The sequence below is a fragment of the Periplaneta americana genome, chromosome 7 (genome assembly GCF_040183065.1).
Source record: "Periplaneta americana isolate PAMFEO1 chromosome 7, P.americana_PAMFEO1_priV1, whole genome shotgun sequence".
In the NCBI taxonomy this organism is placed as follows: domain Eukaryota; kingdom Metazoa; phylum Arthropoda; class Insecta; order Blattodea; family Blattidae; genus Periplaneta; species Periplaneta americana.
In genome coordinates, this window is record NC_091123.1 from 77,867,741 (window position 1) to 77,894,820 (window position 27,080).

Genomic DNA, 27,080 nt, shown 5'->3' on the forward strand with positions numbered 1-27,080 from the left:
TGAAAGTACAGCCTGGGACTTCTTAATAAATCGCTTTGGTTTATTTTATTGTTTACATCACCAGTTTTAATTTATCACAAGTGAAAGCTTTGTATGAAAACCAGATTAGAATAATTAATTTCTTGAGAACATGGTACCGGTCTTGTATTCTGAGAGTGTAAGATTTACTTACTTACTTACTGGCTTTTAAGGACCCGGATGTTCATTGCCGCCCTCACATAAGCCCGCCATTGGTCCCTATCCTGAGCAAGATTAATCCAGTCTCTATCATCATATCCCACCTCCCTCAAACCCATTTTAATGTTATCTTCCCATCTACGTCTCGGCCTCCCCAAATGTCTTTTTCCCTCCAGCCCCCCAACTAACACTCTATATGCATTTTTGGATTCGCCCATATGAGCTACATGCCCTGCCTATCTCAAACGTTTGGATTTAATGTTCCTAATTATGTCAGGAGAAGAATATAATGCGTGCAGTTCTGTGTTGTGTAAATTTCTCCATTCTCCTGTAACTTCATCCCTATTTACCCCAAAATATTTTCCTAAGCACCTTATTCTCAAACACCCTTAACCTATGTTCCTCTCTCAAAGTGAGAGTCCAAGTTTCACAACCAGAGAGTGTGAGATTCCATTCTCAAACTGGGGTTGATATTCTTCAAATTCTTATAAATTCGTTACAACACGAAACTTGAAATAGAATAATACTTCGTTTATCGAAAGAACACGATCGACGTCTTTCTAGACCGGTGACCTGGATATGAAAATCCGTGGTAAGAAAAACTAATTTTTGGGACATGCTTCGTGTGTATCAGCAGATTAATCCAAGAAAATGACATAAATAATACCACTTCACGGCAACATCACAATTTCAGTAGTGGGTGAAACACGGGTAGTCAGAAAAAAAAGTGAAGTCTGTCGAAATGAGGTTACTAAGATCAGTAGAGTTACGGTTGCAAGAATTAAGATTGTATGAGAATCTAAAATATTAGAGAAGATATACTTCAACACAAGCAATAGACGACATAATTTCAAATTACTAAGAATATTGACTGGCCCATACATATTAGCAACATCAGGCAGAATTCCATTCAGAGTGTTGCATTATTTGCATAGAGAAATTCGAAATGTCGGTAGAATTTACAAAATATGGCCGAAGTCATAAAGCGTGGGTCAAGCTGCTAACACAACCCATAGAAAATGAAGAAGTAAGCTGTTATTATCCACCCAACTCTAGAGTGAAACCTCATATCGACAAATGCACGTGTCGTAATATCTCAGGACCGGCCGTTTACCACAGCATACTTCTCTGCATAAAGAATATAGTGCAATATCACATTTCATATTTTAACCTTTACTTTTTTAAAATACAGTACTAATATAGGCCCTAATTGAATGGCCTAAAGAAACTGCCTTCTGAAGGATGCACTGGAAGTAATGGTGAACGGGAGAAGAGTTCGGAGCAGAAGAAGATATCAGATGTTAGACGACATTAAGATATATGGGTCATATGAAGAGACAAAGAGGAAGGCAGAAAATAGGAAAGACTGGAGAATGCTGGGTTTGTAGTGAAAGACCTGCCCTTGGGCAGAACACTATGAAGGAATGAAAGTCGCTAGGGATCTCATCTGATACGGTAGCCATTCCGATAGAACTAGGCATAGGGAGGGAGGGAGGGAGAGAGAAAAGAGAGAAAGAGAGAGGGAGGGAGGGAGGGAGGGAGAGTATTACTGGACACCATTGCATGGTAAGGTTTTCTTCCCGTATTTTCCCGTTTTCCTCAACATCAAAAATGTGGGCCTAATCCCATTTCACCTTATAACCCATATTTCATTTACTAACATATGGATGCGTAAGAGTTTTGGTCATGACATTTACAAAACTATTTATTTTTTTGACACATTGACGAAAGTGTACTGATTCCAGTTGGAGTTGCCCAATTCGCAAGACCTGCTGGCATATTACAGCTAGTCAAGGGGTATCCTGTGGCATAACTCTATACGGTGAGGGATGATCACAGTGCAGAGCGGAAGACGCACTGTAGGAAAGGATCTTTCGCATTAGGGGATGATCTGCAATATCTGGTGACCATAACGAAGTTGTTTGAGTCCTAGACACCACCCTTCCTATTCATTTTTTATCGATTAACTTATCATGCTGTATTATCTATGGGGTTACTCGGCTTCTATAGAAATGGTAATAGCAAGTTTTTTTTTTTTTTACTTAAAACTACGTCTTTCTTCTTTGTAGATACGGGAGGGAGGAACTTCGAAATTGACAGTTACATAAAAATGCAACCACCTCTCGCCACTGCTGCTCGGTCGCAAATTAAAACATACAAGAAGACAGTGCATACACAATTGGATAAAGGATCACAGCGCTAAATGAAATAACGACGGCCGCTGCCGGTTGGGTCTGAGCGAGCTGGCAACGTCGCGAATGATATGCAGTATAGTAAAGGTATACACCTGTCGATTTTTGTAGCGAAATAAATCCGAGGATTCGTCATAGAATTACCTCACATTCGCCTTACAATTGGTGAAACCTCGGAAAAATCCAGTCAATTAATCGACCCAATTAATATTCAAACTGACGTCTGCGCATAGTTTCAGAGTACGAGTGTGCTCACTGCCCCTAGACCACACCGATGCGATGGCCTGTCTCATTCTGAGCGGCATATCCTACTATCTTCGGACACGGTCGATGTTGCCACCGAGTTGGACCGCAAGGTAACCCACATAATACATTATGACAGAAAATGTTAAGGCAGGAAGGAAGATTTCCAGATAATGATGATGTTTTGTCATCGCTCGTTACGTACTGCAGAATTCTTTGCTTAATAAAACAATTAGTACCGTGAACGGCGCCAAGATAATTCCTTTATTATCCTGTCCTAAGCGTTTTATAACGCCGGTCGCAGGTGTGCTGCTGGTAGTCAGGTCCGCGGACCTGCAAGGACGTCACATGTGCTCGCCGCCACAACTCTAGTTGGGCTGCTATGATCTGTCTTGAATACAGACTGTTGTGTAAAGTGAGGTTACACCAACCCTACTCTAAAGGCTAATTATTTTGAATTGAAGACTCACCGTGGTCTTTACAATACTGCTTCTCCCTCATGGCGGGGTCACAGGCACCTGAAAAGAACACAACATATATCAGTAACTAAAACTCTTGGCTAGCTAGCAGCCAATTTAACAACAAAATAATATTAAATTAACAATTAGGCATACATAAAAGAATAATTCGTCATATTTTTAGTTTATTTAGACGAATGTAAAAATTAAGATTATGTTTTTATTTTCGTCTATACCAGACCTGCAGAACTGTAGCTCCTCAGAGCGACTGCCTTCGTACCCCTTCTACCCCACCCCACCTTTTCTACCAGTGTGGTCATAGCGTTCTACTTGCATTCTGCTATATCAACATTCATCCTAGACGGCAGGTACACAATACGCGTACTGCAATTTGAAGAGAACTGAAACATGGTAAAATCTAAACTCTGAAGAAATACTACTTCCACAGGAAATGGGAATATGATTATTTTGTTGTTGAAGAAGACGAAAGAATTATTTTTTTTACTGTGTCCATCCAATTTATTTCTACTCGTCATTTCAATATTGAACGACATTTCAACAAAGCCCATATTAAGAATTATGGAATAGACAAACGTTCGGGTAATTTCATTATTACGAACTGCATATTGATTATTTACATATATACTGTTATAAATTATAAGGACATCACTCGTTGTGTTCATTTTGTATTGAAATGAATGGTGACATTTGTATTAACTTTCAATGTTCATTACTTAAATGCTAGAAATTATGTTTCCTTAAGTGATGATAGGAGGAAAGTTTTGGAAAATCTAAAGCAAGCTAGGTGCAAAGAAATCTCAAAGAAACTACCGACAGAAAATCTAGCATAATCGTAAACCTTGAAACGACATAACGCATTACAAATACAATGCTTTTATTACAATTTTTTTTATAAATTACAGTGCCGCCACTGATAAACCTTCCACACGCAAAGAAAGTCAACAATTCTACTCAGAAGTCGATCATCCCCAATAGAAGTGGAGTAAGACTGACGTATTTCCCCTACTTACGGGTTCTGCAGGCCTGGTCTACACCATCATCTTTAACAGCAACTGTACCAGCAACAATAAAAACTCAAGTATTTTTGTTCCCTTCATCTCCTTTCGGATCTTCTAAGGTCCGTCATCTATTAGGTTCATAATGAAAAAAAAAAAGGGGGGGGCATTCATTACACTTGTGACATAACTTAATTTGAATATTTTTATTTTCACCTTCTTCAATGAATAGCAGATTAAATTCCAGATATTTTAAGGTTTCGATATGTGCGTCTATAACATTTCCTTTGCATATTTTACACCTTATTGGATACTTATTATTAAAAATCGTTAATTTAAATTTGTATTCACATAATTTCATTCTAAAAGGGAAGTTGTCAATTATAATTTAAAAATAATTTGAGGGGCTCGGACGTAACTGTCATTTTGGTCAAAAATGAGATATGTAGCGTTTAATACGGCATCTTACATTCTGCGTCTAATGCAGAAGATAGTTTTCCAACATTTCAACAGATGGCAAAAGTATATAGATTTTACTTTTCTGGAACTATACAAACTGTTGCATGTATAAATGTTTACCTATCTAATATCTTCAAAACACTAAAACGTCACTTACCATATTTTACTCCCGAACCACTCATTTAATGTTAAAGCCGAAAGCTAATGTCAACCACACCTTCAAAGTAGCAATTATTGGTACTTAAGTTATTAATAAGAACACGAAGCTCATATATTTGCAGTGAGCACAATTACGCTTTGAAACCATATGTTATATCTAAGACTTGAGCCAATACAAACATGCTTTAAAACCCCAAAATTCCTTAAGACGAAACACTCTGACAGGTTTCATCTATACTAGTAAGATTAATTTATTGGCGATGACAACGCTGATAAATTTACAATTCATTTAATATATCAATATGCCTGGTAAATTATTAATAAGTATTTAATGAATTTCAATCTTAAGGCATATAAACTTGCAAATGTTTATTTGCTATTTAATAACAATATATGAACGTTTTCGCCGTTTAGGGCATCTTCAGATGTAACAAAACATGTTATCTGGACCTATAATAGTATATTATGCAAATAACAAGGAAAATGGAGAACAATATATGTGATACATGAAATTCATGAGCTTTATGTAGATATAACATGAAACAGGATGAATATTGAGATAATCTTTGAATTTGAACTTAGACTGGACGAATGTTTTATTTTATACATATAGCTCATGTTACAATTAACATACAATGTTTAAAATTTGTCAATGATGTTATTTTTAAAATTTACAATGATGATAATAAAATATTTAAAGTAATCATGGCTGAAAGTTGTCGTAAGTTACAAGATAGTATGCGTAGTTAATGTTCGTGTGTTTTGTAATTATTTCACTTAGAGAGGCCGTTGGCATTTGAATGAATGTTGTTTGACGTTGATGACTACTTTACAATTGATATACAGTGATTAAATTAGTCAATGTTAAAATTTAAATTTTATAATGAAAATAATATCATCATTGTAAATTTTAAAAATAACATCATTGACAAATTTTAAACATTGTATATTAATTGTAACATGAGCTATATGTATAAAATAAAACATTCGTCCAGTCTAAGTTCAAATTCAAAGATTATCTCAATATTCATCCTGTATCATGTTATATCTACATAAAGCTCATGAATTTCATGTATCACATATATTGTTCTCTATTTTCCTTCTTATTTGCATAATATACTATTATAGATCCAGATAACATGTTTTGTTACATCTGAAGATGCCCTAAACGGCGAAAACGTTCATATATTGTTATTAAATAGCAAATAAACATTTGCAAGTTTATATGCCTTAAGATTGAAATTCATTAAATACTTATTAATAACGCTGATAAAGTTTATTATTATTTTATTATTATTATTATTATTATTATTATTATTATTATTATTAAATCTATTATCATCATTAGTTCCATCAAAATCTTGAAATATAAAGAAGCAAAATATGATAATAATGAAAATATAAGTAAATCGTGTTTGCTCAATAAATCTTTTCACCCGATTAATCTGCATAATCCATTCTGGAAGGCGATACGGTGATTCCCTTCTCAAGACAGCCTTATCAAAGAAAATTTATTAACAGAAGATATTCGATTTATATTCATACGTGTCAAAACTTACGAAAGAGTTTTATATATTTACCAGTCTAGATTCTATCTAATCCGATGGTAATTAATGCAATAATAAGCTATCCATTAGTCCAATCATAATTGCATCAGTTAATTAGTTCCATCTTATCACTCGCTCGCGGATAATGGATTTAAATCAATTAAAACCATATCTTATATTTGCATCGAACTTTAATACGTTCCCCCGTGTTAATTACTAAAATATCTTACTTCCGGTTCCACGAACATCGGTGTAACTTCCTATGTTTAACACGACTCTCTGGAATGAAGAACACCTACGTGATTCAACTCACGAGTATTTGTTATTAATATCGTTGTTCAGTAGATTATAGTTCTAGTATAGTGGCTCTTAACCCGAGTTACATGCAACTTCGAAGATGCTGAGAGTTTTAGAAACACAAATAAATGGAAACACAACTTTTGTATCCTTGTGTCGTAGAAGTCTGCCGCCTGGGATCAGAACCAGTGTGTGACAGCCGACTACACCCCTCTCTGTTTTTTTTTAGTTGGTTATTTAACGACGCTATATCAACTACTAGGTTATTTAGCGCCCATGAGATTAGTGATAGCGAGATGGTATTTGGCGAGGTGAGGCCGAGGATTCCCCATAGATTACTTGGCATTCACCTTACGGTTGAGGAAAATCTCGAAAAACCCAACCAGTCTATCAGCCCAAGCGGGGATCGAACCCGCGCCCGAGCGCAACTTCAGACCGGCAGGCAAGCTGCAAACAGCGGAAGTGATATTTTTGGATCACTGCTAGGAATCTCTCTTCAATCATAATAAGCATCATAAAGAAGATATTGGGAAGAAAGTATTAATAGTTACAAAAAGAAATGGCTAAGTCTGGTGAGAATCTAAAACGATGAATTTCTAAGTCGATGCTGCCGTACAAGTCGAAAAGACGGAAGAACAGGACTGTGAAAATATGATAAATTTACATTATAAATACAGATCTTTGCAAAATCCAAACCATGGAAAAATATGATTGACGCGACTGTATGGTATAAAAGTGACAGCGTATTTGAGGAAAACTATTGATTAAAAAAAGTAATTAACAGAAACCACAATTTGTACTACTTGAAAATACTATATAAATCAACAATCACATGAATGGCACTGATCTGTTCACAGCATAAGTCTTCTCTGCCGATCACTGCAATACATTTGGTAGGCGCACAGCTAACCGAAGTCTAAAACGTCTGCTTTATTTGTCGGCTTAGAAGATTTGAGAGGCAAAAATGTTGGATTTGTGGCAGATAAAAGATATCGAGCTTCTTTTCTCAAGACATTTACGTTTCCTCTCTTATAGTTCCACCACTTGCAATAATTCACTGTCATTCCTACCAGCGGTACAGAAAATTCCTAAATGACCAAATGCAGGAGCTCCATGTGATTAAAATTATATAAAACTGGTACATAAGAAGAATCCTCGACTAGATTCAGCGCTTTCGCCCTAGACAAGGACTTTCAGACTCAAGAGGCTGTTATTGCAGCTCTTGAGGAATTCGGCAGTGCTCATTTGGGGAAATACGATTAAGAATAATTGGGCTTGTTAGAGAATGAGTTTGTTATCCGAAGCATTGAGTGTAAATCCGTATCGATCAGGGCAACAGGAAGCACTTAAGACTGAGCAAGTTGACGAAACAAGTTCCAAAGTTCTCGACTTCGCACCTCATTCTCTCAATCATAAAAGCTCTTCATAACACACGTCTTGAATTTTTAATTTATTCCCTTTATCTTATTTCTTCTTCCTTTTTAGCTAATTGCAGTAGTCGGAGAGACTGAAAATGAGATTCAGTTTTCCTTTCAAAAGTATTTTGAAGTATTCTGGAGGTATCTGTACCTTGAAGATGGTTTTTCTTCATGAAATTTACTAGTCTGTTGTACGGCCTCCCTTTACGTCTTAGTATTTTCATATACTGATATTTCCGTGCAGGAATTCTGCATTAGCATATGGTGAAGAATGGGTGGAACGGAGAAAATTCTCTCCGCTTTATTCACTAAGCCACACCAGATTCTAGTTCCGATGCCGGACTGAATCTTTTTCAGTTCAAGTTCTACCTCTCTGTTCCCCTTTGATGGTCTAACCTCATGTACTGTCACAGAATATGTGACAGGAGCACAACGCCCAACAGTGTGTACAGAAGTGCACTTATTACGAGATAGCTAAGTAGCCGGGGTTCGACGGAACAAGACGCCGACTTGAATCACGAAGTGATTACCTACGCTTATCATATTACTACGATGTACCGATGTACATACGATATTTCCTACAGGAATTCTGCATTACCATATGGTGAAGAATGGGTAGAACAGAGTGGATAAAGCGTAAGAACGTAGAGCTGAAAACCCGGGTTCGAGTCCCGGTGCCGAAGAGAATTTCTCCGTTCTACTTATTCTTTGTTACATACTGATGTTTCCTCTCACGTTCTTCGTAACTCTCTTATTTGCAATCAGGTATCTTCCTAATTCATTTTACTCTGGATGAAAGGCATTATAGGACTCGGTAAATAAAAGTCTCGTATCCCCAAATGAGTTCATAGCTTTAGTATGTCAAAGCATCGATATTATTTTATCTACGATTAGGTGATAAGTTGGCGTATTAAATTACAAACTATGACGTGCAATAAAAAATCCTTTGTGCGGCTCTCTACAGACGTTCAATGGACAGAACTTCATACCGTTTTACGCAAACATAATTTTACGTAAAGATTAATTTTTGATACTACAGAATTTATCTGTTATGGTAACAATTGTAATTAGAGGAGAATAATTCGCTCCGGTACCAGGAATCTAACCCGGGGTCCTTGGTTCTACGTACCAAGCGCTCTAACCATTGAGACACGCCGAAGTTCAATCCACTGCACCGAATCGAATCCCCCTCCTCTAGTGTTTTTCCCTTGTTGGACGAAGAATCTACGTAAAGATTAATTTTTGGTCCTATAGAATTTATCTGTTATGGTAACAATTGTAATTTATTATAACTAGAGGATTTAGGAATAACTAACCGTCAGGAAGACACTGATTATCTTACAATTCATTTTTGATTTTTCAGATAAATGAGTTCAATATTATAAATTTATTGTGAAGTTTTCAATCATATGATTTATTTATTTTATTTTAGTAGGCTATTTTACAATGCTTTATCAACATCTGAGGTTATTTAGCGTCTGAATGAGATGAAGGCGATAATGCCGGTGAAATGAGTCCGGGGTCCAACACAGAAAGTTATCCAGCATTTGCTCATATTGGGTTGAGGGAAAACCCCGGAAAAAAATCTCAACCAGGTAACTTACCCCGACCGGGAATCGAACCCGGGCCACCTGGTTCCGCGGCCAATGATATGATTGAAAACTTTAAAATAAATTTATAAATAGACACTGATTAGATTAATATTTCAAACTGAAGTAAGATTGTTATGAATTTATAAAGAAAAATACGAGAAAGAGAAAGAGATAGAGAGATTTTAAGGTGTACGTTTGGTGCAATTTTACATAAATGCCCATAAGTACGTGCTATTTATGCACCACCGTTTATTTCCTGTCATATCTTGAGGTGTCAGAAATTATCTGCAATTAATTTTACAAGTAATAAGTAAATAAAAAGTGGAATTATAATAAAGAGAGTTTTTACAAAATAGGAAAGTTAAAAAACACCTTTGATTTAGTGGTCAAGAACTTGTTTAACACTTTCGCCTGGAGAGGGTTTGACATTAATTTTAAAACACAAAACACTGTATAGAAGAGTCGTTCGTGGAAAATTAATTCGACACAATTTTACGTGAATAGGTCTACATGTTATAACGAAGTTTGTTTTATTTCCACGGCACCATTTATTTAGTTTGTAATATATGTAAGTTTTAGAACCAAATAAGAACCAATATTAATTTTGCAAGTCAGAAGTTGATGAAAATAGGGAAAATGTGGGGCAATGAGTATCTTCAATTAGAAGCAAATATAGCCTAAAGAGATAAGATAGTATTAGGTTCAACAAGACACAAATTAGTTCAATATTTACATTTTTAATGAAATTCTGTTGAATTTGTGGAAAAAAAATGTGTTTTCGAAAAGAAAAACATTTTACAAAAAATTGTGTAAGTGCTTGTAAATAAATGTCATTTATAGGACACCGTTCATTTGGTTTCTGGGACAATTACTGCTCTCAAATCATTCTAGTTCTGACAGATCTTGCATGTTATATCCTACTGCAGAAAGACAAAACTGTAGGTTAAGAATGGCATAGACAGGGGTCGGGCCAGCACGGCATCGAACACGTGTGTAATTATGCATCCTCCATGCCGCTGCAGCTGCTAGTTCCCATGCAGAGTAGCGGCTCGACCAGCTATATGATTGTAATCGCATTTTAAACACAACATGAGCATGTCACAGTTTTATGACATAGAATTATAGCGTTCAAGAGTCACATAACTCGTGCACAGAAAGAGAGAATACTGCGTTATAATGAGAAATCATTGTCCAAGAACATTTCGTTGTCTCTGTTTCCTCCGACACACAAAACACTTCTTTAATAACAGGGTCTCACCCTACGCGTGACATTAAATTCCATAACACATCTTACGAAATGCTAAATCGCTATATTATTGTGCTCTATGTCATTAAGATGGAAGGCGTGGCCTTGAGTAGCTGTCATCAGCTCCGACCGTCTTTCTTACAACAATAGTTGGGTCTGGCTTGGATTTTCAAGGGGCGGACCATGGACGTGTCTTTTGCTTTGACTTGCATTGGCCCGTTGTGCGCTCTATATATCCGATGACTGTCCGACAGGTGACCTGCGTAGCATTCGTGAATCCGATGCTGACAGGTGGTGCATCCTTGTTTCTCCTTAAGAGAGTAAAAATTGTTGTACCTGAAAACTGTATTCGTGATGCTTATTTTGCTTACTTTCAAAGTACTCTTACCTATGGAATATTGCTATGGGGAACAGTGCCTTTATAAATAAGGTCCTATTGCTTCAAAAAAGGGCCATAAGAATTATATCAAATGCAGCTTTTTTAATGAACACTGTAAACCATTATTTGTGAAAAACAAAATCATGGCTGTAATAAATTTATATATTCTAGAGTTAATTTTGTATGTTAAAGATAATCTTCCAACTTTAACATTAAGAAATGATATTCATTCCTAAAACATGCAAATAAATTTCCATCGCATATTTTTAATTTAAACAGAGCTGCTCTCAAATTTTACACCTCTAATTGGCTAATTTTAAATCCCTTTTATAATCTTAATGAATTGTTTGATTGTACAATCTCTTTGTAATTTAACTGGCCTTGTCTATACATTTTGTTTTTAGACATGTAATTTAAACTCAACTAAACTAAGCTATCCTGCCTCAACCCTGAGAGAGTCAGGTCCTATTATAACACGAATACCTGATAAACTCTAGGACCAGATCCCCAAAGCCCTTCCTACATCATCGTTGAAAACTCGCCCTAAGGTTTTCATCCCAGCTCATTTTTAACTACTGGGGATAATAGATGAAATGACGGGAAGGTGAAGAGGGTTTGTAGAATGATAGAGGGAACGAGAGTACCCCGAGAAAAAATCTTGTGAAACGTCTGCTCTATGCACCATAAATTCCAAGACAACCTCACCGGGAATCGAACCCGGACCTCCTGGAGAAAGACCAGCGTGCTAACGTTTTAGCCAAAGACGCGACTAGAATACGTGGAACTTCTTCACTTAGAAAGTATTTTGTAGATTATATGAACTGCAAATAAGGTTATACAGTGCGATCGAGAAGTCCCTCCGCAGCTCTGTTAGTTCTAGTAACCCTATAATACAACCCTGTAGAAAGTTGGCACTCCCCCATTCATCCGGTTTGACAACTTCATACTCCCAGTCCATCATACGCTTAGCGGCCAGTGCTGCCACTTGAATTCTCTACCAAATATACTTGAGTTCTCGTCTACACAGGCAATGCGGAGAGACTTCTCGATCGCACTGTATAATGAAATGGGGACTGAAAGATCAATTCAAATAACAATATCAGAGGATTGAGATATTCGAAGAACTCCGTTACCTCATAAATCTAATAACTATTAGAAGTATTAATTATTTCTGTAAAAAAAATAAGTATTTTAAATGATACACATTAATCATGATTAAGCCTACTAATTGCGTTCTTAATCAAGTATAGGTACTCTAGTTTAGATACCAGTAATGTATCAAATTATGTATGCTACACGAGAGTAAATTGATTTATCCATGACTGGTATCTATACTTCGTTCCACAATATCTAACATGCGACAGATACTTCATCACTACAAAGAAATCTCAAAATGAGGCAGATTATCAAATAGTAAAATTCATTTAAGAATAGATTTCGCGAAATTTAAATTTGGTAGTTTTAGTACCGAAATAGTAGTGTGTAAAACGAGTCACCGTAATTCAGTCGGTAGCGCTTTTACCTGTTGATCCGGAGATGCGCTAGGGCCTGCGTTCGATTCCCGCTCGCTCTGATTACCTGGTTCAATTTTTTCAACTGTTTTCTCCAATTGCAAGGCGAATATCACGTAATTTATGGCGAATCCTCGGCCTCAACTCGCCGAATACCATCTCGCTATCACAAATTTCATCGACGCTATATAACATATCAGTTAATATAAAATAACGGAATAAAGAAAAAAGAACATGGCATGATGAAATCATTATGAGTAGGCTACATAAAGTACTTACTGTATAAATTAGAGTTAGAAGTTGACAGAATTTCGAAGCCGATGATACTCCAGAGCGGAAGGACGAAAGAACAAGATTACGATTAAGTAAACAATTTTAATGGGGTAGGAACGGATCGAAAGGCTTATGTTATGAAGTAATAATATAATTTTATTTCTTGTTTGCCTTATTAGTAGCCCTTTTTCGTTTAGTTATTTACATTATTAATATTAATACAGACCTTAAACTCTGTTCCATAGTATACAAATTTAACATTTTGAATGTTTTTATATTATTTTTTGTGTTACTGTAATTTTGTAGAGACGTTATAAATCGAATAGGAAGATTATATTTATTGTAATTGTGAATTTTATTTTTATTATTGTTATTGTATTATTTTTATTATTATTATTATTATTATTATTATTATTATTATTATTATTATTATTATTATTATTATTATTATTATTATTATTATTATTAAAGATTATATCCCGTGAAATGAGATTTCTACGGTCGGTAAAAATTGCACGAGAGAATGAAAAAAATAGACAAGATTTCAATATATTTTCAATTTAGGAAAAAATTCCACATACGCACTCACGCACACATACAACACAATGGAATGACCATGTTGACTGAATGGACCAAAGCAGATACCCAAAGGAAATATAACCTTATCAACCTGTAGGTAAAAGATATGTGGTAGACTAAGAACAAGGTGACACTGAAGTCGCAATAGGTTCATAAAACCTGAACTATAATTTAAAGATAATGATGATTATTATAATTATGATTATGATGATGATGATTATTATTATTATTATTGTTGTTGTTGTTGTTGTTGTTGTTGTGTCTTTTACCAACGTCCACTGGACGAACTACTGTTTGGTTGTTATTAATAAACTGTTTGATACATCGGATTCGTGGGCACATATTTTTTTACTTGGTTATTTAACGACGCTATATAAACTACTGGGTTATGTAGCGTCGATGGAATTGGTGATAGCGAGACGGTATTAGGCGAGATGAGACCGAGGATTCGCCCGCACATAACAATGACAGCACGACTTAACTTTTTTCATCTACTTAATTTAGTGAATGGTAGTGAATTAAAAATTATGAAGTCATTACATTAGAAGCAGAAGTACTATGAAGAAAATTTGCCTCAACATCGTCTTTCTCCACTAGAAACCACATTTAGACTTTCCAGAATGCAACTTACTTCTTACGAATCGCATGTTGCTCTGTTATGTTATACTATTTAGCGTTGTTTATATTAATATAGGCCTATATTGTATTTTATATTGTCATTCATAGTGTTCTGCCCAAGGGTAGGTCTTTGACTGCAAATCCGTATTATATTATATTATATTATTTTATATTATATTGTATTATATTATATTATATTATATTATATTATATTATATTATATTATATTATATTATATTATATTATATTATATTATATTATATTATAAATCCACCAGCAACAGAAGCAAGCTTCCAATTAAGGTGGCTTACACTGATACATATACAAAATACATAATAAAAAACAGAACAAACAACACAAACGTAAGAAATAAAGATACATAATAGATGCTAGAATATAATATTGCAGTTAATATAGTGCCAAATGTCAACATAATAATGCAAAATTATTTCAAAACTAGAGTAAAAAAACATGATAATACACTTCTTCATAATTTAAATACCTAAGGAAATACAATTCTTTTTAATATTGTATGAAATTTTTTAACTGTTAAACTGAAATCTAATTGAGAATCACAGTTTAAAGCGAGACAGTTGTAAGTATTACACATAACAAACAATGGAGCGTTCTTGAAGGAAACAGTTCTAGAAATTGGAATAACAAAAGGTTGCGTATGACGTAATTCTGTTCTTTTTACATTGAACTAAAGGAATTTAAGAAAATCACAGTTATTCAATATACCATTAATAGTCTTATAGAGTAAAATTTGGCTATTTATTAATCGTCTAGATTTTAAAGTTTTATAATTAAATTTAAAAAGTAACTGATTATATTATATTATATATTATATTATATTACATTATATTATTTATTATTAACGAGAGAAAAATATATTTGTAACCCTTCAACAGACATATGACTTAAAGTAATGAGACTTTAAGACATTATCAGAATGATGTAACGTAACTTACAGAACGTCCACTCTTTTCCATCCATTCAACCTGCATTGTGTAGTTTTATTTCACTTTTGACCGATACTAGACGATGCTACGGTCGGAATTCAGTAATGTGGCTTCAGTACGTCGGCTGGCCTCCACTAACGACAGCACAAGATGTTATATTGACAACGGACAAGTATCAATGTCCTGTGTAGGATTAGGAATCATGACGTAAGTGACTATCAGGCGGCGTTAGAAACTTCACTATAGCCTATGCATGCATCACGACTGGACAAATCAAAGAACAATGTTATTAAAATATACACTTTACATTTCATACTATGATTTATCACGTCATGATGTCGATTGAAAAGGTGAATTATAATACTAAATGGGAGATAAATTCTGAATAACACTCTGGGGAAGATAAATTTCAATATTTCAAACAATGTACTTAAATACTAGCTGAAATTATGAACGCAAACTATTCTTTGTTAGAGACTTACGTAGAATATGAAGTCAAGTCCTTCTGAGAACAACTTCGTTTCATGATCGCCATTAATTTTCGTCCTTCTGCACAGGGTTGATAACCGTCACACAATAACCCACCGTCATTATTGTTGTTATTACTGTGATTCTTGCTTTCGGCACTATGGCCACTGTTACCAGTTTTTTATATTGTCTCCTGTTAATAACTCCAAGGAAAACACGTCTCGAAATATTCTGCTGCCATTACAAGGAGCGTACTTTGAACTGCGATGAAATATTATCAATAAGAATGTTCAAACTCTATACTTCAAATTTATTCTTACTTGGCGCTACAGTCTTCGTGGTTCTTGGTCTTAATGTTTTCGATTCGCTAATCTCTACGTTGCTCTTCACTTCCCGCTTCTGATTTAAAGAGCGGAAGGGAACCTATTACCACAGTCTAGTATATACAGTCACGAAGCTCAATATGTAATAAATATGCATCCATAGATAGTTGCTAACCACTAGGATCGCTACTATCATCTCATTACAGACAATGCGAAATAGTACCTGCACAGTCTATTGTTCCTAGCAACCTCATCAACTCAAGCTTCGTGACTGTATATACTAGACTGTGCTATTACATTAATTCACAGAGGTAATAGATCAAGTGAATGCGAACAAATTTTGTCAAATAAGTTTTTCTATACTTCCAACAATTTTGAGAATGCAAAATGTAACGTGTGGCAACGCTCTTTGAGGTCATTACTTCGCAGTGGGGACGAATAACTCAATCATCCACTCTATAAGACTTGCGAGAGGAGAATGTAAACGAAAACGTCTCATAAAGTCATCAGATGCATTTCGATAAAATTACTGTAAATGAAAACAAAGTACTGAATCAATTAATTACACAAATTGTTAGGTTTTCAACATTCTTTATTACGCTATAACACTCTAACTCTAAACTGAATACCATGAAACTTATTTAACATTCACAGATCTGTTGATTTCTTTGCTTTTCACGCAATTACAAAATAGTAAAGAATGTACCTTACATTCATATAAAACAAAACCATTTTCATTGAAGATTCCTTTACATTTGATGCAAACTAAAAATAACATAATTACGAATACACATTCTGTAACTAAATATCCATTTAAATTATTAACTTTGAAGAAATTAAAAATTGATTTGGAAAAGAAATTAAGTTTACAGTAATGTTAAGTAATGTGTTAAGTGTCGCGAGTGTACAGTAATTTGATTCAAACGTATCTGATGAGACGTTTTTGTTTACATTCTCCTCTCGCAAGTCTTGCAGAGTAGGTGATTGCAGTTACACTCACCCCCACAGTGGAGCAATGACCTCAAGGAGCAATGGTGCTCTGCAGTGTTGCAACATGTTGCACTTCGTATTCTCATAATTATAGGACGTATCAAAAAACTATTTGTTAAAACTTGTTCGCATTGACTTGATCTATTACCTCTGGGAATTAATGCAAAAAGATTGGCTTCCACCAAGTATAATATAATATTCTCCATTCCACTTAGCTATTTTGGTTTCAAGCTTTTACGTCCTCACTGAACTGTCTTAACAACAACAACAACAATAATAATAATAATAATAATAATAATAATAATAATAATAATAATAATAATAATAATAATAATAATATCAAGTTTAATTACCAACTGACAATACACGTATTCGAAAGTTTTGAGAATCAACTATTTTTTAGCATTATGAGAGAACGGAATTTTGATGAAAATTTATGAGTAGAGAGACGAGAATGAGGGAAAATGTTAAAAAAAAATCTTAAAATTTTCTAATCATGGGTTCCGGAAAAATGTGCAGCATTGTGAAGCCGGAAATATATATATAACTTTAAACAACGACGTCTGATACAACAGATTTTGTTGACAATATGCATCTGCGGTGCGTTCAACTAATCCCTCCGCAGGTGAGGTGTAGTTATTAAGATTCATTTTCGCTTGTCCGCGCTGAGTCAATTCCAGTTCTACAAAAGTGAGAGTGCAAGAAAGAGGAATGTTTATCGTCCTTACAAGTAGGCACTGTATTGTGGAGGGAATATTTGAACGTACTGTGTTATATTTCCATTAAGTTTAAGTTTTATAATAAGATACGCAATAGAATTGTAGTGTGTAATGGACTCAAAATTACGTCCATTAAACACAAAACGAAGTACGTAGTTTAATAATATTAATTTTCTTAAAATTTAGATTGTCCAATCAGTTAATCATCCTGCCCTTTTTACACATTTCTGGTTTACCATATAATAATAAAAAATCATCTTACGTTCTCTGTTAGATTTCTTTGACTTATCTACTAGTAATCATGTCACGTTTTCTGAAATATTTTTTCCAATTTACTAACCATTAATCATTCTACGTTTCATATAGTTTCCAAATAACTAATCAAAATTATCCTTTACAAATTTATTTTGGTTTGCAAAATATAATTAATCACTCTACGTTTTGTTACAATCATCTGGTGTGTTAAACATTAATCACCCTATATTTCCATAACATTTATTCTGGCTTGTTAATGTAATCGTCCTATATCTCCATACATAGTTCTTCTGGTTTGTTAATTATTAATCATTCTGTATTTCTTCTGTTTCGTTGATCGTCATTCATCAAATATTGTCATTCACTCTTTTTCTAGTTTGTTCATCATTTATTATCCCACATTTCCACACATACGAGTAGTTCTTCCGATGTGTTAACATAATCTATTAATTCTCATATATTTCCATACAAAGTTCTTCCAGTTTATATTTCCATACACAGTTCTTCCAGTTTATATTTCCATACACAGTCCTTCCAGTTTGTTAATTAATCATTAAACATCCTATATTTCGATATACAATTTTTACAGCTTTTCTGGTTTATCAGTCACTATCTATCTTATATTTCCATACACATTTATTCTATTTGTTGATAAAATCATCCTAAATTGCCATACACATTCCTTACGGTTGGTAATCATTAACCATCCTATATTTTTGCATACTCAGTTCTTCTGGTTTGTTAATAATTAATCATACTATTATATTTCTATACACAGTTCTTCTGGTTTCATGATCAGTAACAATCCTATATTTTCATATAATACAGTTCTTCCAGTTTTTTCATCATTAATAATCCTATATTTTCATACACATTAATTTCTTTTAGTTTGTTGCTTCATGAATCAGTAAGCGTTATAATATCTCTTCCGATTTTTCAATTAATAATCATGCTACGCTTTCGTTAACACTCTTCTTAAATCTAAAAAATAATTAATCACCCTCCGCTTTCTTCGGTATTATTTCTGGTTAGCCAATCATTAACCATACTACACTCTCTTCAACTTATTATCGACTAGGCAATCAGTAATCATCCACCCACTTCCACATTTCTTCCGATTTATCAATCAATAATCATCTTACGCTTCTTTATACGTAAGTGACTTCAATCAGTAACAAATATATGCTTAATTTCTTCAGATTTTACTGTCAATAACAACTCTATATTATTTACTCTACACTTTTTTTCGTTTACCTATTCAGTAATTACCCTAATCAAAGATGAAAGACTGAAATATTGCGGTTTACGCAACGAATACTCGTAAGGCGAGCAACTTTTTCATGTTTTGTGAATGTTGCAGTTGGGTTCGAAATACGCCCAATGAACGAATATCTGTCAATTGTTCATATGATGTAGATTTGTAGATTTGGAAGAAAGAACTTTTTCAGTACGAATTTCTTTCTCAAGTTCTACAGTATGGCATCAGCATTCAGAAAATACCAGTACGAAAAAAATTGTTTATTAGAAGCACACCGTAATGTTGTAAAGTTGGCTGAAGCTTCAAAGCTTAGCGACATATAGTACGTACACAGTAAATGAATCAATCGCTTAAGGAAAGCTCTGTGCCTGTGTACAAGAAATAGAATCACGTAGGTGTCTGCAACCGCAGGTTATTAATGCATACACACAGGCAACAACAATCAGAACGAAGCACAATGCATATGCTCAGTGTAACTGTACATAGTTTGCAGAACCTACTCTCTCCTGAAAAGAAAACTGTTGTTAGCACAATGAAGGAGTATGTTGAGCATGCAGATAGGTTTCGTACAATAATTACATGGAACTGCGATGCCGACTATAATACAAGCAAAGCGGATTTGTCTCAGTAATTGAGCATCAAGAAATAACCCTTTTGTCCTTTCTGGAATCGTTGCTCTGCCTTCCAATATTAATGATCCGTTGTCAAATTCCTGTGATTTTCGATTCTTATGTTAGTACACGCTATGTGATTGTCATCGTTATCATCATCATCATGAACATTCACAAGGAACACAACTCCTTAATCATAGACTAAATTACATAAAATATGTATAAACTTTTTTTTTACAACTTACTTACTTACAAATGGCTTTTAAGGAACCCAAAGATTCATTGCCGCCCTCACATAAGCCCGCCATCGGTTCCTATCCTGTGCAAGATTAATCCAGTCTCTATCATCGTATCCCACCTCCCTCAAATCCATTTTAATATTACCCTCCCATCTACTTCTCGGCCTTCCCAAAGGTCCTTTTCCCTCCGGCCTCCCAACTAACACTCTATATGCATTTCTGGATTCGCCCATAGTGCTACACGCCCTTCTGATCTCAAACATCTCGATTTAATGTTCAATATTATTATTATTATTATTATTATTATTATTATTATTATTATTATTATTATTATTATTATTATTATTATTTGGGAATAACTGACATTTTCACGGACATACATAGTCGCTTCATGTATATTTCTCTATCGATAATTACTATTCAGCCGAAAACATAAGCTTTACTTTCTGCTGAAAGTTGCATTACTGAAGAGTTCGATATGAAGTATTGTAATTGTTAACAAAATTGCAGTTTTGTGAAAATAGCAAGCCTATTTGGTTAATATAAGTATGAAAATTGAATTTTAGAACTCAAATTTGCACATCTGACAATTTTAATATTTTTGAATAAGCTACGAGCGTTTCTTCTTCTTGGGAAGTAGAGTTAGTTGTCTAGCGGTAAAGATAAAATGAGCCCACAGTACTTGCCTTCAGAAAACTCCGTATTGAAAAATAATGTTCAACATGCCGTCCTTTTTCTATGTGAATCTTTTTTTAAAGTCAAATGAAAAAGCAGAAGATGATTTTAACGTCAGCAAATATTGAAAAGAACCAGCGACAATATCAGCAAATGTATTGAGGATTTACCTACCAGTGAACCATAAAGGCTGGTTCACAAACCGGGAACGGAAACGAGAACGACAACGGAAACATTTTAAAAACACATCTATTTAAATGTGAGCATTCACAATTAACGAGAAACTTGTCGGAGCTCATGAACGGAAACGGAGAGTTGATCAAGTTTTAACAATGCCGTTCTCGTTTATATTTTATAGCAAGGAGACCGTGACATAATATCTTGTCCATTCATTGCTTGTAATTTACGCAGAAATTAAATAGAATCACTTTCCATATATGCTACGTGTATATGTGACCAGACTACCACGTGAAATGAATTTTTAAATATTCCCTGTCTTAAATTTCGAAGTTAGTTAACCTGCATTTATGTTGGCTGGCTTGTACTCATGAGAGAATGCCATTGGTAAAGTATACACAACATCAGAATGCTTAATATCGATTTTATTATCATTATTGACATAGGCTACATATCGATATGCATAGCCCTTTCCGTTCTCGGTTTACTGTGAACCAAAAATCTTCACGTTCACGTTCTTCGCTTCCCGTTTTCGTTCAGTTCTCATTCCCGGTTTATTGTGAACCAGCCTTAACGTCTATTAATGAAGCTGAAATGTCAATCTAATGGATAATAAAGTAGATAAAAGTTTAATTACTTGAGATGTCTTAGAACAGGAATGAATAACCGATATCACTTGTTATAGAATCATCATTTGGTTATTTAACAACGCTGTATCAATTACTAGATGGGATTGGTGACAGCGAAATTATATTATTGGCGACATGAGGCCAAGAATTCGCCGTAGAATATTTGATGTTCGCCTTACAGTAGGAGACAACCTCCGAAAACCCAAGCGGAAATCGAACCCACACCTGAGTGTAGGCTAGGATCAGCAGTTCTTGTAGTTGACAGGGATGAAAATGATTATTTTGATTATTACTTTGATGATGACACTGATAATGAAGAGGAGAAACATGACGGCGTTTATGATAAAACAAATCGAATGCTTTCTTTTAATCGAACAATGCCAGTATTCCAGCTGGAAGAGTCATATAGTAAAGAATTCTTGACAGTTAAGATTTTTTTTATATAAATTGAGTTACGCGAATGAAAGATGTCACTGTGTGAATAAAAGATGAAATCTTGAAGAATCCAACCCATATCACACGGTTACAACACAAACTGGAAACAATTAGCTGCTTGCTACAGCAGTATGCATATTCTGAAACTGAAATTCTCATTCTAGAATATGAATGAACAGCAGCATGCACGAAGAATAACAGCGTATCTCACACAATCATCAAAACACCGTGTAGCGGGGCTCATTATGGTTAAAAATACGGAAATGCAATGCAGATAAATAACGCGATAACGCTAAGCAAGAAATATGTGTTTATAAAGCCTTTGTACTGGCGTTTGACGTTGCGCGCATTATTGTGAAAGTACACACGGGTGAACTCACGTCTAATCTCTTTCCATATCCATTATATTATTTCGACTGTAAGACCCAGCAGCCGTTTAAACTCTTCTTCCCGTTACGGAGGATTCCTGGCGTAGCAAAGTGACGAAAGCCTTTGTGTACTTTAACAATACATATTTTATATTGCGCTAAAAATGCAATATGACATAAAAAATAATACAATATAAAAATTAAATATTGGAATATTGTCACTGACCTATTTAAATTTGAGAAACGATAATGAAATTGAAATTTATATAAAAACATGATCAGGTTAACTACGATATTAGAAAGGTAATCTCGTATAGAGAAGAATAAGACAAATTTTACAATAGTAATACAAATAAATAATAGATACATAAATACCCAAAAAATTTAATTTATACAGATTTTAAAGTATTAACTATGGAAGAAATTTATAAATATAGTTTACTAACTTACTACCACAGAAATCAAATAAAACATAAATATAATCGACATGAATATCATACTCGAAGACAAAAGTCTACTTTCCCATTAATTGAGCTTAAATGTCATACAAGTGCAGCTCTTAAACATGGTGTTAGTTTCGGCCCAAGACTTTATAATAAAATTAAGAGTCGTTTTCCAAATTTGAAATATTTTAAAATTGAACCTTTTAAAAAAGAAATTTATAAAATTATTCATGATATATAATATTAACAAATGTGTGTATTTTTTACCTTTTATTTCTGTCGACTATATTCATGTTTTTATTGAATATCACTGGCTTCTGTCTGATTGTCAATTTATATCAAATGGGTTTTTTCTTATTTTTCTCTTTTTCTTGCTCTTGTGTATTATTTATTGGTTTGAATTAAGTTACATACTGTATTTAGTAAATTGTCCTTGTAAAGTTTATGTTATATTATTGGCTAAGACCACACCGTACACGAGCTTGGCTCTTACGGTAGTGGGTAGAAACATTTTTGTTTTAATTTTATTTTGTACTCACTAGTTAAATAAATATTATAGGTCTACTCTATGAGAGACACAGCGGATTGTAAAGTAGTAAGAGTATTAAGTATTACTATATTAATAGATAATGTAAAAGCATTTGACAGAGAAAAATTATGGTAAACTTTCCTATATAGAGAATACAAATTAATAACATTTAACTCAAATGATTAGTTATATAAAGAATACCAATTAATAACATTTAACCCATATGGTTCAAGCATGCATGAAGGTACAGTCATCAATATATTATATAAGGAGATAAATAGAATATATTATATAAGGAGATAAATAGAATATATTATATAAGGAGATAAATAGAAGGTTTAAAGCAGAATTAATCAATTAGGTGTAAGAAAATGGTGTCCAATGTCACCTACCGTTATATCGTCGCCTAAATAATATAAGGGTGAGATATGTTGTAAATCAATCACTTTGAGAAAATGCAGAAAGAAAAATATTTCTTTTATCCGACTTTTCAACGATACAATTTTCAACCACAAAGTTAAAATTTAGTATGAATATGTAATTTCTTAAGATATTTTATTTAGTTTTATACTGAATGTGTTAAATATATTAATAGATTATGTGAAAGCATTTGACAGAGAAAAATTACTGTAAACGTTGTTATATAGAGAATATCAATTAATAACATTTAACCCAAATGATCCAAGCATGCATGAAAGTATAGTCATCAATATATTATATAAGGAGATAAAATAGAAGGTTTAAAACAGAATTAATCAATTTAGGTGTAAGACAAGGGTGTCCAATGTCACCTACTCGTTATATCGTCGCCTAAATGCATGGGTGAGATATGTTGTTGAGAAAATACAGAAAGAAAGTTAGCAATTGGTACTCCTTTACTGCAGTCTTTAGCAGATTTCGATAGAACAATATCCAGTTTAACATCAGTTCCAGGAAATGTAGGAGATAAAGGGAACGAGAAAAGAGTAAATATTCTTTCCAAAAACCCTGGCTATTATCAACTTCAAGGAATTCAAGATATTCTCGAAGGAAAAACACCCCAAAAATCAACAAAATTTTCTATACATTTCTATACATTTTCTATTACAGCTTTCGTGCAAGCTCCTCTTACTTCTTGTGACACAGAACGATGTTTTTCGCGCTACAAAGCTATGCTGAGAGACAACAGGCGAAGAATGACAACAGAAAACACGTCACTGCTTAGTTGTGAACTGCAACAGCATAAATGGAGCATTCGGCAATGAGGCAAGCACTTCAGAATCCATAGACTAAACGTAAGTTACCTATACCTTATTATTCTGTTAAAATAATCTCATACTGATAATGCATATTTTGTAGCAAATTTATCTATTTTGGCGGCATAAATGCATACATATTCTTCACGTTTTTAGGGCATGAACTTCCTTTCCCTGATTATAATTCACTACGTACCAGTCCCGATAAACTATGAAGGCGGCCCAGCAAGAAAGAGGCGAAATGAGTACGACAGGAGAATGACAGGATAAGAATGGTATTTTGAGAAATTTTCTGTACAGTCGATTTGTCCAGCTCATATCAAATTTTGTAGTATCTGTAGGTGATACTTAGAACTGTCAATCACTTCTTACAAGAAGCCGTACAATAGTGGATTCCCATATATTTCTAATGTTATTTAAAATAAAGTGAATATAGAGGCAAGATGAGGCGCGAGAGTCTTGGGCTTATATGGCTGCAGAATGAATTGTATAGTAATTACAGAAGTAAGAAAAACCAGACTGCGAAAAACTGCTGTGGTTCCGTTCTGGGCGCCAACAAATGAGGGCAGGCATGCATGACTGACTGCCTGCCCCACTGGATTCTGTTGGAGGCAGAGCGACTCTGGAGAGCAATCGAATCAAGATCATATCATTTCTTAGCAATCTTTAATTTCGTCACAAGTGACACGTTTACCTGTGGATCGATAAAAAGTATCATTAACATTATAGAGCATCAAATTCTGTATATTTCATTTTTTTACTATAATAGAGAACATGACAATTTCCAAAGAATTTTTACTATTAGTATAAAATGATTCGCTCTAGAATATGCCATTAGGAAAGTTCAGGATAACAGACAGGGTTTGGAATTGAACGGGCTACATCAGCTTCTTGCCCATGCGGATGACGTGAATATGTTAGGACAAAATCCACAAACGATTAGGGAAAACACGGAAATTTTACTTGAAGCAAGTAAAGCGATAGGTTTGGAAGTAAATTCCAATAAGACAAAGTATATGAGTATGTCTCGTGACCAGATTATTGTACGAAATGGAAACATAAAAATTGGAGATTTATCCTTCGGAGAGGTGAAAAAGATTCAAATATCTTGGAGCAACAATAACAAATATAAATGACACTCGGGAGCAAATTAAATGCTGAATAAATATGGGAAATGCCTGTTATTATTCGGTTGAGAAGCTTTTGTCATCTAGTCTGCTGTCAAAAAATCTGAAATTTAGAATTTATAAAACAGTTATATTACAAGTTGTACTGAGTGGTTGTGAAACTTGGACTCTCACTTTGAGAGAGAAACAGAGTTTAAGGTTATTTGAGAATAAGGAGCTCAGGAAAATATTTGAGCTTAAGACAGATGAAGTTACACAAGAATGGAGAAAGTTACACAACGCAGAACTGCACACATTGTATTCTTCACCTGACATAATTGGGAACATTAAATCCAAACGTTTGAGATGAGAAGGGCATGTAGCAGGTATGGGCGAATCCAGAAATGCATATAGAGTGTTGGTTGGGAGACCGGAGGGAAAAAAACCTTTGAGGAGGCCGAGACGTAGATGGGAGGATAATATTAAAATGGATTTGAGGGAAGTGGGATATGATGATACAGACTGGATTAATCTTGCACAGGATAGGGATCGATGGCGGGTGTATGTGAGGGCGGCAATGAACCTGCGGGTTCCTTAAAAGCCATTTGTAAGTATAATATGATTTTGCAATTATATTATAAAAAATTAAAGCTTTTGCAATACTTATAAGTTATACGTATCACTAAGTATTTCATAAGTAGGGGCCGTAAATTTTGGTGAAATAAAATCAGTGATTTCGGTGTTAAACTTGCCACAATTTTAGTGGGTATTTCATCAAACAAATGGGCATTTCGAATTATATGTGTTATGTTATGTTTGATATGAAACTTCGTGTTACTTTTTTTTCTTTTACTTGCATATATCAATCACCAAATATTCCAAATTTCTTATTTCACTTCACTTTTATTTATCAATTTTTTTTCGCAGAAATAACAACTAACAACATTTCTAAATTGGTTCCTGTGAGGATCCTGCGCTTGTGAGTCAATATGTTTTTGTAGGCAGAGAATGACCTCTCTACAACGCAAGAAGTTATGGGTGCAAAGTTGAATTAACCTTTTTCTGTTATTTAGTTTTTTTTTCTTCAATCCTGATTCCGAAGTTAAAATAAGAGACATAAAAATTGAGAAACTGAGATGTCCACTCAAAACCATTGAAACATGCATTTAAACTGAGTATAATGCACCTATATTAATGTATATGCTTGATTAAGCGAAAATTTATTAAATATGCATTATGCATATTTTATCTTAAAAATGCCATAACATGCAAATATGCACGGGAAAAGTACACATATGTGGAACCGCAAAGTAATGAAATGGATAAGCACTAAGTTTGAGCTGTGTCCCATTTTCGTATGAAAACATACATTTGCATGGAATAATGGTGTTCACTAAATTTGCAGAGAATAAATGTGACTTATAGTTCCTGTAGAGTTATATCATTTTTGAAAATATATTTATCATTTACTTATTTCAAGCTGCAAAACATGTC

At 34.1% G+C, this 27,080-nt stretch overlaps 1 protein-coding gene across 5 annotated transcripts in view; it reads right to left on the bottom strand.

The window, feature by feature from the left end:
- The window catches only part of LOC138703217 (POU domain protein 2-like), a 2,136,291-nt gene that overhangs the window by 395,689 nt on the left and 1,713,522 nt on the right, over window positions 1-27,080 (bottom strand). For all 5 annotated transcript variants that reach the window (XM_069830922.1, XM_069830923.1, XM_069830920.1 and 2 more), the window contains one exon: window positions 3,083-3,130. In XM_069830922.1, coding sequence (XP_069687023.1) covers window positions 3,083-3,130 — 48 coding nt within the window. The remainder of the gene's footprint in view (window positions 1-3,082; window positions 3,131-27,080) is intronic.